The 14,653-nt window shown below is 44.1% G+C and overlaps 1 protein-coding gene across 1 annotated transcript in view; it reads left to right on the plus strand.

Moving 5' to 3' along the window:
* maf1 (MAF1 homolog, negative regulator of RNA polymerase III) overlaps nucleotides 1–14,653 on the plus strand; it is a 43,725-nt gene that overhangs the window by 7,673 nt on the left and 21,399 nt on the right. Inside the window, exon 2 of the mRNA XM_033045052.1 lies at nucleotides 1,156–1,295. Coding sequence (XP_032900943.1) covers nucleotides 1,213–1,295 — 83 coding nt within the window. The 5' untranslated portion in view covers nucleotides 1,156–1,212. The remainder of the gene's footprint in view (nucleotides 1–1,155; nucleotides 1,296–14,653) is intronic.

The following is a 14,653-nucleotide window of genomic DNA, read 5'->3' on the forward strand; positions in this document are numbered from 1 at the left end:
GTTGGCTTAAATAAAGATACTGTCGATTTAACCTCTGGGTGTTGGTTCCAGTCTGTCAGGGCACGCAGTTGGGTGACCAGGTGGTGATAATTATGAGAATTTGCAGCCATTTTAACCACAGCCAAACTAGGGGCTTCACTCGGGTCGCTGCTCCCCAACTGACGGGACCTGTTCTCGCTCTCTTTGAAGGAGGCGCTGAGCCAACCCGTAATATAAGTGGGAGCATTTTCTCAGTCAGACTTTGTCGACAGTTGGGGTGGGGGATCTGGGAGAGAGAGAGCTGGCAATGCCGCACAGACGGAACAGTTTAATCATGACCCATTAAAATCCGTCCTTCGATAACTCAGCAACCTGGGCTGATCTGATCTGACAGCCCTCTTACTAGCTCACTGCGTGTCCGATCCTAACGCAGAACCTCCACAAAATCTTTGGGCTTTGGGTAACACCTGCACAAAGAGCCTCTGCTAACAAGGGCTGGCGAACTGTGCAGGTCAACGTGCACTGGGCGAGATGGCTGGGGGGAAACGCACCGCAACCACCGTATACTTGGAACAGCACAGACCCTCCGCTCTATCTATCCAATACTAAAGGGCAGGCATTTTGCCGTTAAATGTCTTGTATCGCATTGGTGGCTCCTTCACAGGGCCAACACTGCTCAGTTTTCCTCGGAGATTAATCTTTGCCTTAACGGTACATTCACACCACCTGTAGGTAAAGCATCAGCCCACATCACACAGTTGCTGCCTGCTTCAGATTAAATTTATTTTTACACATGAATTATGAATAAAATAAGAAAATGTTTCACACTTAATATTCCAGTAGCAAATGCATTAAGGATTAAATGAAAATAATAAATTCTTTAACTCTTTGAATATCGATTTAATGAACTGAGCTAGCACCATGACTGTAAGTACTGTGTGAACAGCAGAACAAGAAAGGAAGCTATTGAGTTGACAGAATTTAGATTAGTTCCTTGGTAGAATAGTTAACAATTTATACACAGTTTATAAAGCGTTAGCTTTATAAAAAAAATAATTTTTAATTAAAAAAAAATCTCTGATGACCTTTGACAAATCCCATGATTCCTTGTGTTTATCGATACACCGAACTTGCTTATTTTGATGCTAAATTTACTATATTTCCTCCATTTCACAGCATCCAATCTAGAGTCCTGCTTCAGTGACCCATAGCTGCAGTGTCGAGTCTTCCACGATGAAGCTGTTGGAAAATACTAGTTTTGAGGCTATCAACTCTCAGCTTACCATAGAAACCGGTGACTCTCGCATAATAGGCCGGTGAGTAATACCAATCGCTTTCTGATTGTCTGCTTGTAATCAATTGAGATACGTTAAATCACTTAAGTGGTTTGGTTTAAATTGGGGAAGGTGGAGGGGTTGTAATTATTGGCAGAGCATTATGTGGTGTTAAAACCCACAGGAAACGTGCTGGTAGAGATGCTGCCTCGCTGCATTGGACCTGGGTTTTATTCTGACCATGGGTGCTGTCTGTGGAGTTTGCACATTCTCCCTGTGACGTGGTCAGGCCAAGAACCATGCACCTTCAAACTGGGACTCAAAACAGTGCCAGCATTGGCCACAGTATACTGTCTCAGTGTACTGCTGCTATACACCTGTCCCTGAGATGTTTATCCAAGATGTATCCAAGTGCTTATGTACAGTGATGCTTGTACTGAACTGTATACAAATGAATTTTGCTGTACCTTAGTCCATGTGACAAATAAAGTACCATTGGCCAGGTGGGTTTCCTCTGGGGGCTCTGGTCTCCTTCCATATTCCAAAGTTGTGTTGCTTTGTTAGTTAATTGGTTGTTAATAAAATATCACCAAATGTGTAGGGAGTGGATGTGAAAGTGGGATGACATAGAACTAGTGTGAACAGGTGATCAATGGTCGGTGTGGAATTGGTCGGCTGAAGCCTGTTTCCCTGTTGTATCTCTACTCGAAAAGCTAAAATGATGGCAGAAGTAACTGCAGTAATATGTAATAACGTTGACGTTTAGCACTGTTCCTTGGCTTGTTAAATTCATGAGCAATGGTGAGTTGACTAATTTAATGTCATTAATCACTTAGTCATCTTGGAATTGAAATAATTTCTGGAACTACGAGGGAGATGTTGGTCAATGTAACCACATCCACCATCACTGGCTCTCTTATCTACTCTCCTAGTTAGTGTTGAACTTTAAAACATGGATTCCTTTTTTATAATTCCATGTTGACTCCATCCAGTCCATTATATATCTCCAAGTATCTTGGTACACTTGCCGAGTAGATTCTGACAACTTCCCCGCTGATATTGGGCTCTCTGGCCAACAGTTGAATTTAGTTCCCTTCCCCTCTGTTAAAGGGGTTTCGTTTACATGTGGTATTCTGGTTCAATTTCCAGTGACCATATTAGTGCTTCGCTGGGACAACTTGCTCCATCCAAAGAACAAAGTTGGCAATAGAAAATGATTCTGGCATTGAATTAGCCTTGTCTTGATTTTGCCTTGTTGGTGACCTTCAAACAAGTCATTTCCTGGTGTGGGTGAAGACATTCAGGGTTGGGGGACAACAGTGAACATATGTTAAGAGTCGGGCAGTATTTTGCTTTCTTCCTACTTGTGCAGCATCTCCACTGACTATTGTGGTTTGAGTATGACTTGTGACGTCGAGTGAAGTAATACTGAGCAAAACTTGTTACAGAAGCAGGGATGTGGTATGGTTCTTTGTGTTGATCTTTCAGGAAATGAATCTGAAAGGGGAAATAAAACCAAGCTGTAAATACAAGCAGTCATTTGCTGTGAAACTGAAATTGCCTTGCTAAAGTCCCACCCAAGACGTAAACTATTTTATTCGCATTAATTGATCTTAGTCGGACAACAACGGAATGGGTAATTTGTGTCAACTTGTCCATGCTGACCAAGATGCCCCATCTAAGATAGTCCCATGTAATCATGTTTAGCCCATATCCCTCCAAACCTTCCTATCCATGGACCAGTTTAAATTATTTTGTACTTGACTCTTCTCCTGGTTGCTAGTTCCATATACCCTCTGGGGAAAAACTTGCCCCTTTGGTTCCTATTAAATCTCCCTCTCACCCCTATGTTGTCTTGTTCTTGATTCCTGCACCCTGGGTAAAAGGTGCATTCCATGGCTAAGTGAAATAGGAATCGATGTGAAAGGCGAGGAGTAATGGATTTAAAGTACTATCCATGAATGCACGAAGTATAAGGAATAAAGTGGATGAGCTTGAGGCTCAGTTAGAAATTGGCAAGTATGATGTGGGAATTACAGACATGGCTGCAAGAGGTCCAGGGCTGGGAACTGAATATTCAGGGGTATACGTCTTATCGAAAAGACCCAGGTGGGCTGAGGGGGTGGGATAGCTCTGTTGGTAAGGAATAAAATTGTCCCTTGGGAGGGGTGACATAGAAGAAGGAGATGTAGAGTCAGTATGGATAGAACTGAGGAATTGTAAGGGTAAAAATACCCTAATGGGAGTTATCTACAGGCCCCCAAACAGTAGCTTGGATATAGGGTGCAAGTTGAATCGAGAGTTAAAATTGGCATGTCACAAAGGTAATGCTGCAGCTGTTATGGGAGATTTCAACATGTAGGTAGACTTGGAAAATCAGGTTGGTGCTGGACCCCAAGAAAGGGAGTTTATGGAGTGCCTCCGTGATGGATTCTCAGAGCAGCTTGTACTGGAGCCTACCAGGGAGAAGGCAATTCTGGATTTAGTGTTGTGCGATGAACAGGATGTGATATAGTGAACTCCAGGTTAAGGAGCCATTAGGTAGTGACCAGAATATGATGTTTTAATCTACAATTTGAGAGGGAGAAGGGAAAATCGAAGTGTCAGTATTACAGTTGAGCAAAGGAGACTACTGAGCCATGAGGGAAGAGCTCGCCAAAGTTGACTGGAAAGATACCTTAGCAGGGATGACAGTGGGACAACAACGGCAGGTATTTCTGGAAATAATACAGAAGGTGCATGATCAATTCATTCCGAAGAGGAAGTAAGATTCTAAGGAGAGTAAGAGGCGACCGTGACTGACAAGGGAAGTCAAGGACAGTATAAAAATAAAAGAGGAGTATAACATAGCAAAGATTAGCGGGAAGCCAGAGGATTGGGAAATTTTCAAGAGTAACTGAAGATAACTAAAAAGGCAATACCAGGAGAAAAGATGAGGTACAAAGGTAAGCTAACCAAGAATATAAAGGAGGATAATAAAAGATTCTTCAGGTATGTGAAGAGGAAAAAAATAGTTAAGACAAACGTGGGTCCCTTGAAGACAGAAACAGGTGAATTTATTTTGGGGAACAAGGAAATGGCAGACTAGTTGAACGGGTACTTCGGATTTGTCTTCTCTAAGGAAGACGCATACAATCTCCCAGATGTACTAGCGGCCAGGGGACCTAGGGTGACTGAGGAATTGAAGGAAATCCACATTGGGCAGGAAATTGTGTTGGGTAGACTGATGGGTCTGATGGTCTGCCTCCCCCCTGGGCCTGATGGTCTGCATCCCAGGGTACTTAAGGAAGTGTCTCTAGAAATTGTGGACGCATTGGTGAGTATTTTCCAATATTCTATACATTCAAGATCAGTTTTGAGGATGTAACTAGGAAAATGGACAAGGAAAGCCAATGGATGTAGTGTACCTGGAATTTCAGAAAGCCTTTGATAACGTCCCACATAGGAGATTAGTGGGCACAATTAAAGCACATGGTATTGGGGGTAGAGTGCTGACTTGGATAAAAAATTGGAACAAAGAGGAAATAAACAGGAAACTGAGTCGGGATTAACGGGTCCCTTTCAGAATGGCAGGCAGTGACTAGGGGGTACCACAAGGCTCGGTGCTGGGACTGCAGCCATATACAAAATATTAATGATTTAGATGAAGGGATTAAAAGTAACATTAGCAAATTTGAAGATGACACCAAGCTGGGTGGCAGTGTAAACTATGAGGATGCAGGGTGACTTGGACAGGTTGGGTGAGTGGGCAGATGCATGGCAGATGCAGTTTAATGTGGATAGATGTGAGGTTATCCACTTTGGTGGCAAAAACAGGAAGGTAGATTATTATCTGAATGGCGTCAAGTTGGGAAAAGGGGAAGTGCAACGTGATCTGGGTGTCCTTGTACATCAGTCGCTGAAAGTAAGCATGCAGGTACAGCAGGCAGTCAAGAAAGGTGTTGGCTTTCATAACAAGAGGAGTTGGGTATAGGAGCAAAGAGGTCCTTCTGCAGTTGTACAGGGCCCTAGTGAGACCACACCTGGAGTATTGTGTGCAGTTTTGGTCTCCAAATTTGAGGAAGGACATTCTTGCTATTGAGGGAGTGCAGCATAGGTTCACAAGGTTAATTCCCGGGATGGCGGGACTGTCATATGTTGAAAGAATGGAGTGACTGAGCTTGTATACACTGGAATTTAGAAGGATGAGAGAGGATCGTATTGAAACGTGTAAGATTATTAAGGGATTGGACACACTGGAGCCAGGAAACGTGTTCCTGATATTGGGGGAGTCCAGAAACAGGGGCCACAGTTTAAGAATAAGGGGTAGGCCATTTAGAACAGAAATGAGGAAATACTATTTCACCCAGAAAGTTGTGAATCTGTGGAATTCTCTGCCTCCGAAGGCAGTGGAGGCCAATTCGATCGATCGATCGATCGATAGATAGATAGATAGATAGATAGATAGACCATTTATTGTCACTATACATGTACAATGAGATTAAAAGCGTCTCGTACTCAGTGCATACATATAATTTAGTACAAGAAACAGAAAACAAAACAAGGGGGGGGGGGGATAGGTGCACAATTCTGCGGTGCTATATACATATCTATAAAGGCAAAATGGTGAAGGATGAATAGGTAGTATTCTTAGGCAGATTTATAAAGTTATATTAAAATATTAGATGCTTTCAAGAGAGTTAGATAGAGCTCTTAGCGATAGCGGAGTCAAGGGATATGGGGAGAAGGCAGGAACGGGGTATGGATTGTGGATGATCATCCATGATCACAGTGAATGGCGGTGCTGGCTCGAAGGGCCGAATGAACTACTCCTGCACCTACTGTCTATTGTCACCCTATCCATTGCCCCACATGATTTCATGCACGTCAACCCTTGGCCTCCCACACACTAAGGAATACAGTCCTAGCCTGCATAACCTCTCCCAATAGCTCAAACCCTCAAGCCCTGGCAGCTTCATCGTAAATTTTCCCTGCACTCTTTCCTGTTTTATCCAAATGCGAATGATGTTCTGCTGATAGGGCTGTTAATTTTTTTGTACCCTTGAAATTTGAATAAAAAGTAAGTTTCCTGGTTATCGTTTTGCAATCGTTTTATGCTGTTCATGCAGCTGTATGGTAGCAAAATGAGCAGACCTGTTAAAGTGATATAAATACATGTGGGTGGTTTCTATTTCAGTTCTAGAAAGGAAATGTGGGTTCTTGCTACTGTTCTCTAAACTGTGCTGTGTGAAGCTACATTATTTAAGAATGTACTCATTTGTATGAGTGATCTTGCTGCCGGCACTGTGTCACTGTTTACTGGGTGTAATTGTTTAAAACAATTCCAATGACAGCTGGATTCAGAAACAAGCCTGAAATTATTCAGCCCTTGCCTGTGTTGTTGTTGATTTGCATTGTAGCTGTGACTCGCCTGCCTATCTAACTCTTATCCTATAGACAATCTTCTCCGTGGATTGTCACCTTGTCGTGATGGAGAAGCTTGTGTGGCCCTGAGATCCTGAGAGCGATGCCGTCTGGAACTATGCTCCTGTTAGGGTCACCCATGGTGGTAAGGTCGAGGGGGGGAGGTCTCTGACAAAGAGCAATCCAACCAAGATCTCCATGAGAGGACAGTCATACTCGTTTTGAGTGGCCGCCGATGATCCCAGAGAAGCCTGAAATAGTCCGTTTTTCAGCATCCAGTCTGTCTGAAGAACGGTTTCAAAGGGCTTGGTTTAACTTCTCCAATCTTGGCAATAACATCTTTGCATTTAAAGGGCCTGTCCCACCAGCATGCAATTGCATGTGTCTAGCGCGACCAAACGTGGTGGCTTGAGGCGTACGGCCTCGCGGGGCCGGTCCCAATTCAAACCGCGGAGGTGTATGGAGTTGTGCGAGGCTGGTACATCATACTCACCAATCAGGAGGCGGGCCGACTGAATTTGGACGTCATCACGCAACGGAGCGCCGGGCGGTGACGTCATCGCGCAACACCATGCGCTAGGCTACGCTGTCAAGACGCTACATACGACGTCGAGACGCTGCATATGACGTCGAGACGCTGCGAACTGCCTCGATGTGGCTGCGGGCTGACAGGCAGTTGTCGCGAGGGATTTTCGGACAGTGAAAGATTTTTGGAGCCCCGCGCGATGTCGGGACCAGCCCCACACAACTCCATATGCCTCCGCCGATCAAAGTGGGACCGGCCCCGTGAGGCCGTACGCCTCAAGCGACCACGTTTGCTCACACTAGAAGCATGCTGTCGCATGCTGGTTTGTTTATGAACTAGTTTGCATTGACAAGAAGGGTGGGTCAAAGCTGGTTTTGCCAAAGGAAACAAAGGATAATTGGGGAAGAAACTCGTGGTAAATCTTTGCAAAAGCTGTCATGTTGGACTGAATAGCCTCCTTTGTCCTTTCAAATGGAGAATGATTGTTGTGAATTACTATTCTGACCAGTACCAAGAAAGATTAATGCAAGCTACTTCCAGAAAGTGGTTCACACTTGGTCATAGTGAAACTGAAGGCAAATTACAAAAACAAGTAATGGTGCGCTATCTGGTCCATGGTGTCTGCTCCGCCATTCATTAGTCATGACTAATTTTGTTAATACCATGATTAATACAATGTTTTCCTTGTTTCTCTTTAAGTTCAAAATCTATCATGCCAAAAATCTAATTTGAACATAATTTATGTTCAACTACAGTGCAACTTCCTTTTGTACCCATCCCATCTTGTAATAAAGGCTGATGCAGTGTTTTCCATCCTAATTGCATTTTATTATTTGTGACTTGTGTACCCAGTTCCGTATGAATGGCAGCACTGCTTTTCTGTTGTACACCAAAGTGGATGACCATAATTTTCCCTCGTGGTATTCTATCTTGCTCACTCCGCTTGTGCATATCGACAGAAACCTCAAGCTGGCCCATGCTGCACAACGCTGACTTTAACAACTCTTGCCACCCCACTTAATCATAAGGCTCATACAGCACAAAAATCGGCCTTTTATCTGAGCTGAGCCCATTTGTCTACTTTTGACCATATCACTAAACTTTCTATCAATGAACTTGTCCAAGTGTCTTAAATGCAATCGTTCCTGCTTCTCTTAGTTCCTGTCAGCTTGTTCCATATATGCATTATTCACCCTATAAATCTTCCACTCTCTCTCATCCATGCCCTCTAGTTTTGGACTCCGCTACCCTAGGGAGGAAAAAGATAGACTATGTACCATGATTTTGTACGGATCTTAAAGTCACCCCTCTTGCTCCAGGGACAGAAAGCTAAAGCCTATCTTGTATCTCAGCCCCCAACCAGTAATATCCTTGTGAATCTTTTCTGCACCCTTCCCAGCTTAATGACTTGCATCCTGTAGCTGCGTGACGAGAACTGCACAAAATATTCAAGTCTCATGTACTCAATGTCCTGACCATTAAAGCCTTTGCATCGTACTCTTGGGTATTTTCCAGCATTTTAGGTGGAATAATGAAGCCAGATTATTATAGTAGATTTTAATGAGGTTTCTCCATCATCTGGACAGTGCTTCAGCTGGAATGCTGAGTGGTTACGCCAGCATTTTATGTCCTCCGCACAGTCCGCAATAACCAACCTGATCAACCTGTGGTTCAGCACTTCAATTCCCTCTCGCATTCCAAATCCGACCTTTCTGTCCTGGGCCTCATCCATGGCTAGAGTGAGTCCCACCGCAAATAGATGGAGTAGGACCTCATATTTCGCTTGGGTAGTTTACACCCCAGCGGTATGAACATTGACTTCTCCAATTTCAGGTAGTCCTTGCTTTCTCCCTCTTTCCCCTCTCTTCCCCAGCTCTCCCACAGCCCACTGTCTCCGCCTCTTCCTTTCCTCTTCCCGCCACCCCCTCATCAGTCTGAAGAAGGGTCTCGACTCGAAACGTAATCTATTCCTCCAATCCCAAAAAGAAAAAAAAATACCTAACAGAGACAGAAAGTACAATTCTATTTTATATTGGTCTTGTTCGTAATAGTTAATATTATACATAGATGTTGCCTCACCTCCTGAGTTTCGCCAGCATTTATGTCTACCTGCCATTTTATGGTGATCGCTTTGCAAGTCTGGTGTGGACAAGTAGTAGGGCTCGAGGGTTGGAAGTCCAGAACTTGGAAAGGATTACATGGTATTGTAACTGCAGACTGTCCTGTTGGGAGTGAAACTGTTGTCGATGCTGGAAATACTCAATCGATCAGCCAGCATGTATAAAGATTTCAAGCCAGTCTCATCAGACCCCTCATATTTCTGCTGCATATTTCCAGCAGTTTTTTTTCTTCCGGCTGGAATATTGGTTCATATGAGTTTTGAAAGAATGTCCTCTGCTTATAGAAACATAGAAAATAGGTGCAGGAGTAGGCTATTCGGCCCTTCGAGCCTGCACCGCCATTCAATATGATCATGGCTGATCATCCAACTCAGTATCCTGTACCTGCCTTCTCTCCGTACCCCCTGATCCCTTTAGCCACAAGGGCCACATCTAACTCCCTCTTAAATATAGCCAATGAACTGGCCTCAACTACCTTCTGCGGGAGAGAATTCCAGAGATTCACCACGCTGTGTGAAAAAAGTTTTCCTCGTCTCGGTCCTAAAAGATTTCCCTTTTATCCTTAAACTGTGACCCCTTGTTCTGGACTTCCCCAACATCGGGAACAATCTTCCTGCATCTAGCCTGTCCAACCCCTTAAGAATTTTGTAAGTTTCTATAGGATCCCCCCCTCAATCTTCTAAATTCTAGCGAGTACAAACCAAGTCTATCCAGTCTTTCTTCATATGAAAGTCCTGACATCCCAGGAATCAGTCTGGTGAACCTTCTCTATACTCCCTCTATGGCAAGAATGTCTTTCCTCAGATTAGGAGACCAAAACTGTACGCAATACTCCAGGTGTGGTCTCACCAAGACCCTGTACAACTGCAGTAGAACCTCCCTGCTCCTATACTCAAATCCTTTTGCTATGAATGCTAACTAACATTCGCCTTCTTCACTGCCTGCTGCACCTGCATGCCTACTTTTAATGACTGGTGTACCATGACACCCAGGTCTCGTTGCATCTCCCCCTTTCCTAATCGGCCACCATTCAGATAATAATCTACTTTCCTGTTTTTGCCACCAAAGTGGATAACCTCACATTTATCCACATTATACTGCATCTGCCATGCATTTGCCCACTCACCCAGCCTATCCAAGTCACCTTGCAGCCTCCTAGCATCCTCCTCACAGCTAACACTGCCCCCCAGCTTTGTGTCATCCGCAAACTTGGAAATGTTGCATTCAATTCCCTCGTCCAAATCATTAATATATATCGTAAATAGCTGGGGTCCCAGAACTGAGCCTTGCGGTACCCCACTAGTCACTGCCTGCCATTGTGAAAAGGACCCGTTTACTCCTCCTCTTTGCTTCCTGTCTGCCAGCCAGTTCTCTATCCACATCAATACTGAACCCCCAATACCGTGTGCTTTAAGTTTGTATACTAATCTCTTATGTGGGACCTTGTCGAAAGCCTTCTGAAAGTCCAGATATAACACATCCACTGGTTCTCCCTTATCCACTCTACTAGTTGCATCCTCGAAAAATTCTATAAGATTCGTCAGACATGATTTACCCTTCATAAATCCATGCTGGCTTTGTTCAATGATTTCACCACTTTCCAAATGTGCTGCTATCCCATCTTTAATAACCGATTCTAGCAGTTTCCCCACTACCGACATTAGACTAACTGGTCTGTAATTCCCCGTTTTCTCTCTCCCTCCCTTTTTAAAAAGTGGTGTTACATTAGCTACCCTCCAATCCTCAGGAACTACTCCAGAATCTAAAGAGTTTTGAAAAATTATCATTAATGCATCCACTATTTCTGGGGCTACTTCCTTAAGTACTCTGCGATGCAGCCTATCTGGCCCTGGGGATTTATTGGCCTTTAATCCATTCAATTTACCTAACACCACTTCCCGGCTAACCTGGATTTCACTCAGTTCCTCCATCTCATTTGACCCTCCGGTCCCCTGCTATTTCCGGCAGATTATTTATGTCTTCCTTAGTGAAGACAGAACCAAAGTAGTTATTCAATTGGTCTGCCATGTCCTTGTTCCCCATGATCAATTCACCCGTTTCTGACTGCAAGGGACCTACATTTGTTTTAACTAATCTTTTTCTCTTCACATATCTATAAAAGCTTTTGCAATCAGTTTTTATGTTCCCTGCCAGTTTTCTTTCATAATCTATTTTCCCTTTCCTAATTAAGCCCTTTGTCCTCCTCTGCTGGTCTCTGAATTTCTCCCAGTCCTGTGGTAGGCTGCTTTTTCTGGCTAATTTGTACGCTTCATCTTTTGTTTTGATACTATCCCTGATTTCCCTTGTTATCCACGGATGCACTACTTTCCCTGATTTATTTTTTTGCCAAACTGGGATGAACAATTGTTGTAGTTCATCCATGCAGTCTTTAAATGCCTTCCATTGCATATCCACCGTCAACCCATTAAGAATCAATCGCCAGTCTAATTTCGCCAATTCACGTCTCATACCCTCAAAGTTACCTTTAAGTTCAGGACCCTTGTTTCTGAATTAACGATGTCACTCTCCATCCTAATGAAGAACTCAACCATATTATGGTCACTCTTGCCCAAGGGGCCACGCACAACAAGACTGCTAACTAACCCTTCCTCATTACTCAATACCCAGTCTAGAATAGCCTGCTCTCTCGTTGGTTCCTCTACATGTTGGTTTAGAAAACTATCCCGCAACACAACCAGCACTTGGAAAATATTTGTGGCGGAATATCAAGAACCAAAGGACATGGGTTTAAGGTGAGGGGAAACATTTAATAGTAAATTGAGGAACATTTTCCACACATAGGGTGGTGACTATAGGGAAAAAGCCTCCACAGGAGGTGGAGGCAGACACAATAATATTTAAAAGACATTTGGGCTGCTACGTCGACAAAAGGTTTGGAGGGATGTGGCAGGTGGGACTAGCGTAGATGGGCAACGTTGTTGGTGTGGGCAAGTTCATCCAGCGAGTGTTGCTGCGCTGTCTGACTGTAAAGAGGAACAGGTAAGGTGGAGTTGTTGCAAAATATCTTGTGGTCTAGCCTGAAGTGCTGGTTGTGTTGTGACATGGTTTGGTGCAGTAGGCTGAAGCAACAATTTCTTGTGGTGCTGAACAATAAACTTCTACACTGTAGAAGCAACCTTGAATGTCAATTGGCAGAAAGCAATGTGCAAATCTGGAAAGGCACAACATAACTAGACCATGGCATATTTTTAAATGGGTGTGTCTTGCTAGGAGAGCCTACAGCTGTAATGTTTTTGTGTTGGTGGAGGGGAGGGGAGTACGTTGGTTGTAATGTGGTTGGGCTGATCAGCTGCCTGCTGCTGCTGATTACAACTACTGGTATTGCATGGTGCCTGCGGCTGTGTTACCCCTCGCTGCTCATTGGCTTTGGACCTTATTAGCATTGACGTCACTCCTGCTTGTTGCTAGGTGCATGAAGAGCTCCATTAATAGACATAGTTTCTGTAAGCAGGCAAGGTCAGGTTTCGTAATGTGAATTGTAAATGGCAATAATGCCTCTGGCAAGCGCCAAGCAGTGACTTTCTGAAGTATTGGTGTTTATGTGCATTTGTTTTTTGATTTGACAGGTAGATTTGGCTTATGTTTCGAAGTCTGCCAACTTCCAATTGATTTCCTTCCCATTAAACCCTGATTGCATGGAGTTTGCATTGAGCAATCGGTGTGATTGACCTGTTTCTTGATAAACACTTGCAGCAGACTTTTTTTTAAATACCTCTTGTTCCTCAACCTACCTGCAGCTGCATTCCAGCTGTTCCTGCTGGTTGCTCGTAGCAGTTTGTGACCTTAACCTGTGACTATGCAGACTTGTCTAAAGTGGGATGCCTCCTGGTAGTGTTGGAGGGGATACACAACATAGGAACAGGCCCTTTAGCCCACGAAACCTGTGCTGACATGATGCTAATGCCATCCGCCTCCCCTAATTTGAGGAAGGACATTCTTGCTATTGAGTGAGTGCAGCATAGGTTAATTCCCGGGATGGTGGGACTGTCATATGCTGATAGAATGGAGTGGCTGGGCTTATACACTCTGGAGTTTAGAAGGATGAGAGGGTATCTTATTGAAACATATAAGATTATTAAGGGTTTGGACGCACTAGAGGCAGGAAACGTGTTCCCTATGTTGGAGGAGTCTAGAACCAGGGGCCACCGTTTAAGAATAAGGGGTAAGCCATTTGGAACAGAGATGAGGAAACACTTTTTCACACAGTTGTGAGTCTGTGGAATTCTCTGCCTCAGAGGGCGGTGGAGGCCGGTTCTCTGGATGCTTTCAAGAAAGAGCTCGATAGGGCTCTTAATGATAGCGGAGTCAGGGGATATGGGTAGAAGGCAGGAATGGGGTACTTATTGTGAATGATCAGCCATGATCACATTGAATGGCTCGAAGGGTTGAATTAGACTCCTGCACCTATTGTCTATTGTGATCCGTGTCCCTTATCCCCTTCCTGTTCATGTGCCTGTCCAAATACCTCTTAAATATTACTATTGTAACTGCGTCCACACTTTCCCTGGCAGTGTTCCAGGCACAACCACCACCGTGTCATTAAAAACAAACTTGCCTCGATTCTAAGCATTCCCCCAATATTAAGTTGAGTTTGAGTTTGTCACAAACTTATGTAATCTATGAAGATATACACAACAATCTGGAGTAACTCAGCAGGTCAGCCAGCATCTCTGGAGAAAATGAATAGGTGATGTTTTGTGTCAAGAGCTTCCTTCAGACTGAGCTAGATGTAGATTTCTGGCTTTTGGTTAAGCTGTGCTGCTAATAGTGCGAACTTACATAGAAACATAGAAAATAGGTGCAGGAGGAGGCCATTCGGCCCTTTGAGCAAGCACTGCCATTCATTTTGATCATGGCTGATCGTCCCCTATCAATAACCCGTGCCTGCCTTCTCCCCGTATCCCTTGACTCCACTAGCCCCTAGAGCTCTATCTAACTCTCTTAAATCCATCCAGTGTAAATGCTGGCTTCTTGAGCAAAATAGTGCTGGAGGAACTTGGTGGGTCAGGCAGCATTTGTAGAGGGAATGGACAGACTATGTCCCTGGAAGGCACACCTTCAGTGATTTTGAGTTGAAATCGGTGTGTTCTGCTTGGGTGCATGAGGCAACTCCAATGCGATTGTCACTAGTGGAGAAACGCACACCTCCAGATTCATGGGCAGTTTCTTCCCAGCTGTTATCAGGCTATTGAATCATCCTACCACAACCAGAGAGCAGTGCTGAACTACTATCTACCTCTTTGGTGAACCACGGACTATTCTGGATCGGACTTTGCTGGATTTACCTTGCACTAAACGCTATTCACTTATCATGTGAATACACTGTAAAT

Source organism: Amblyraja radiata, chromosome 2 (genome assembly GCF_010909765.2).
Source record: "Amblyraja radiata isolate CabotCenter1 chromosome 2, sAmbRad1.1.pri, whole genome shotgun sequence".
NCBI lineage: Eukaryota > Metazoa > Chordata > Chondrichthyes > Rajiformes > Rajidae > Amblyraja > Amblyraja radiata.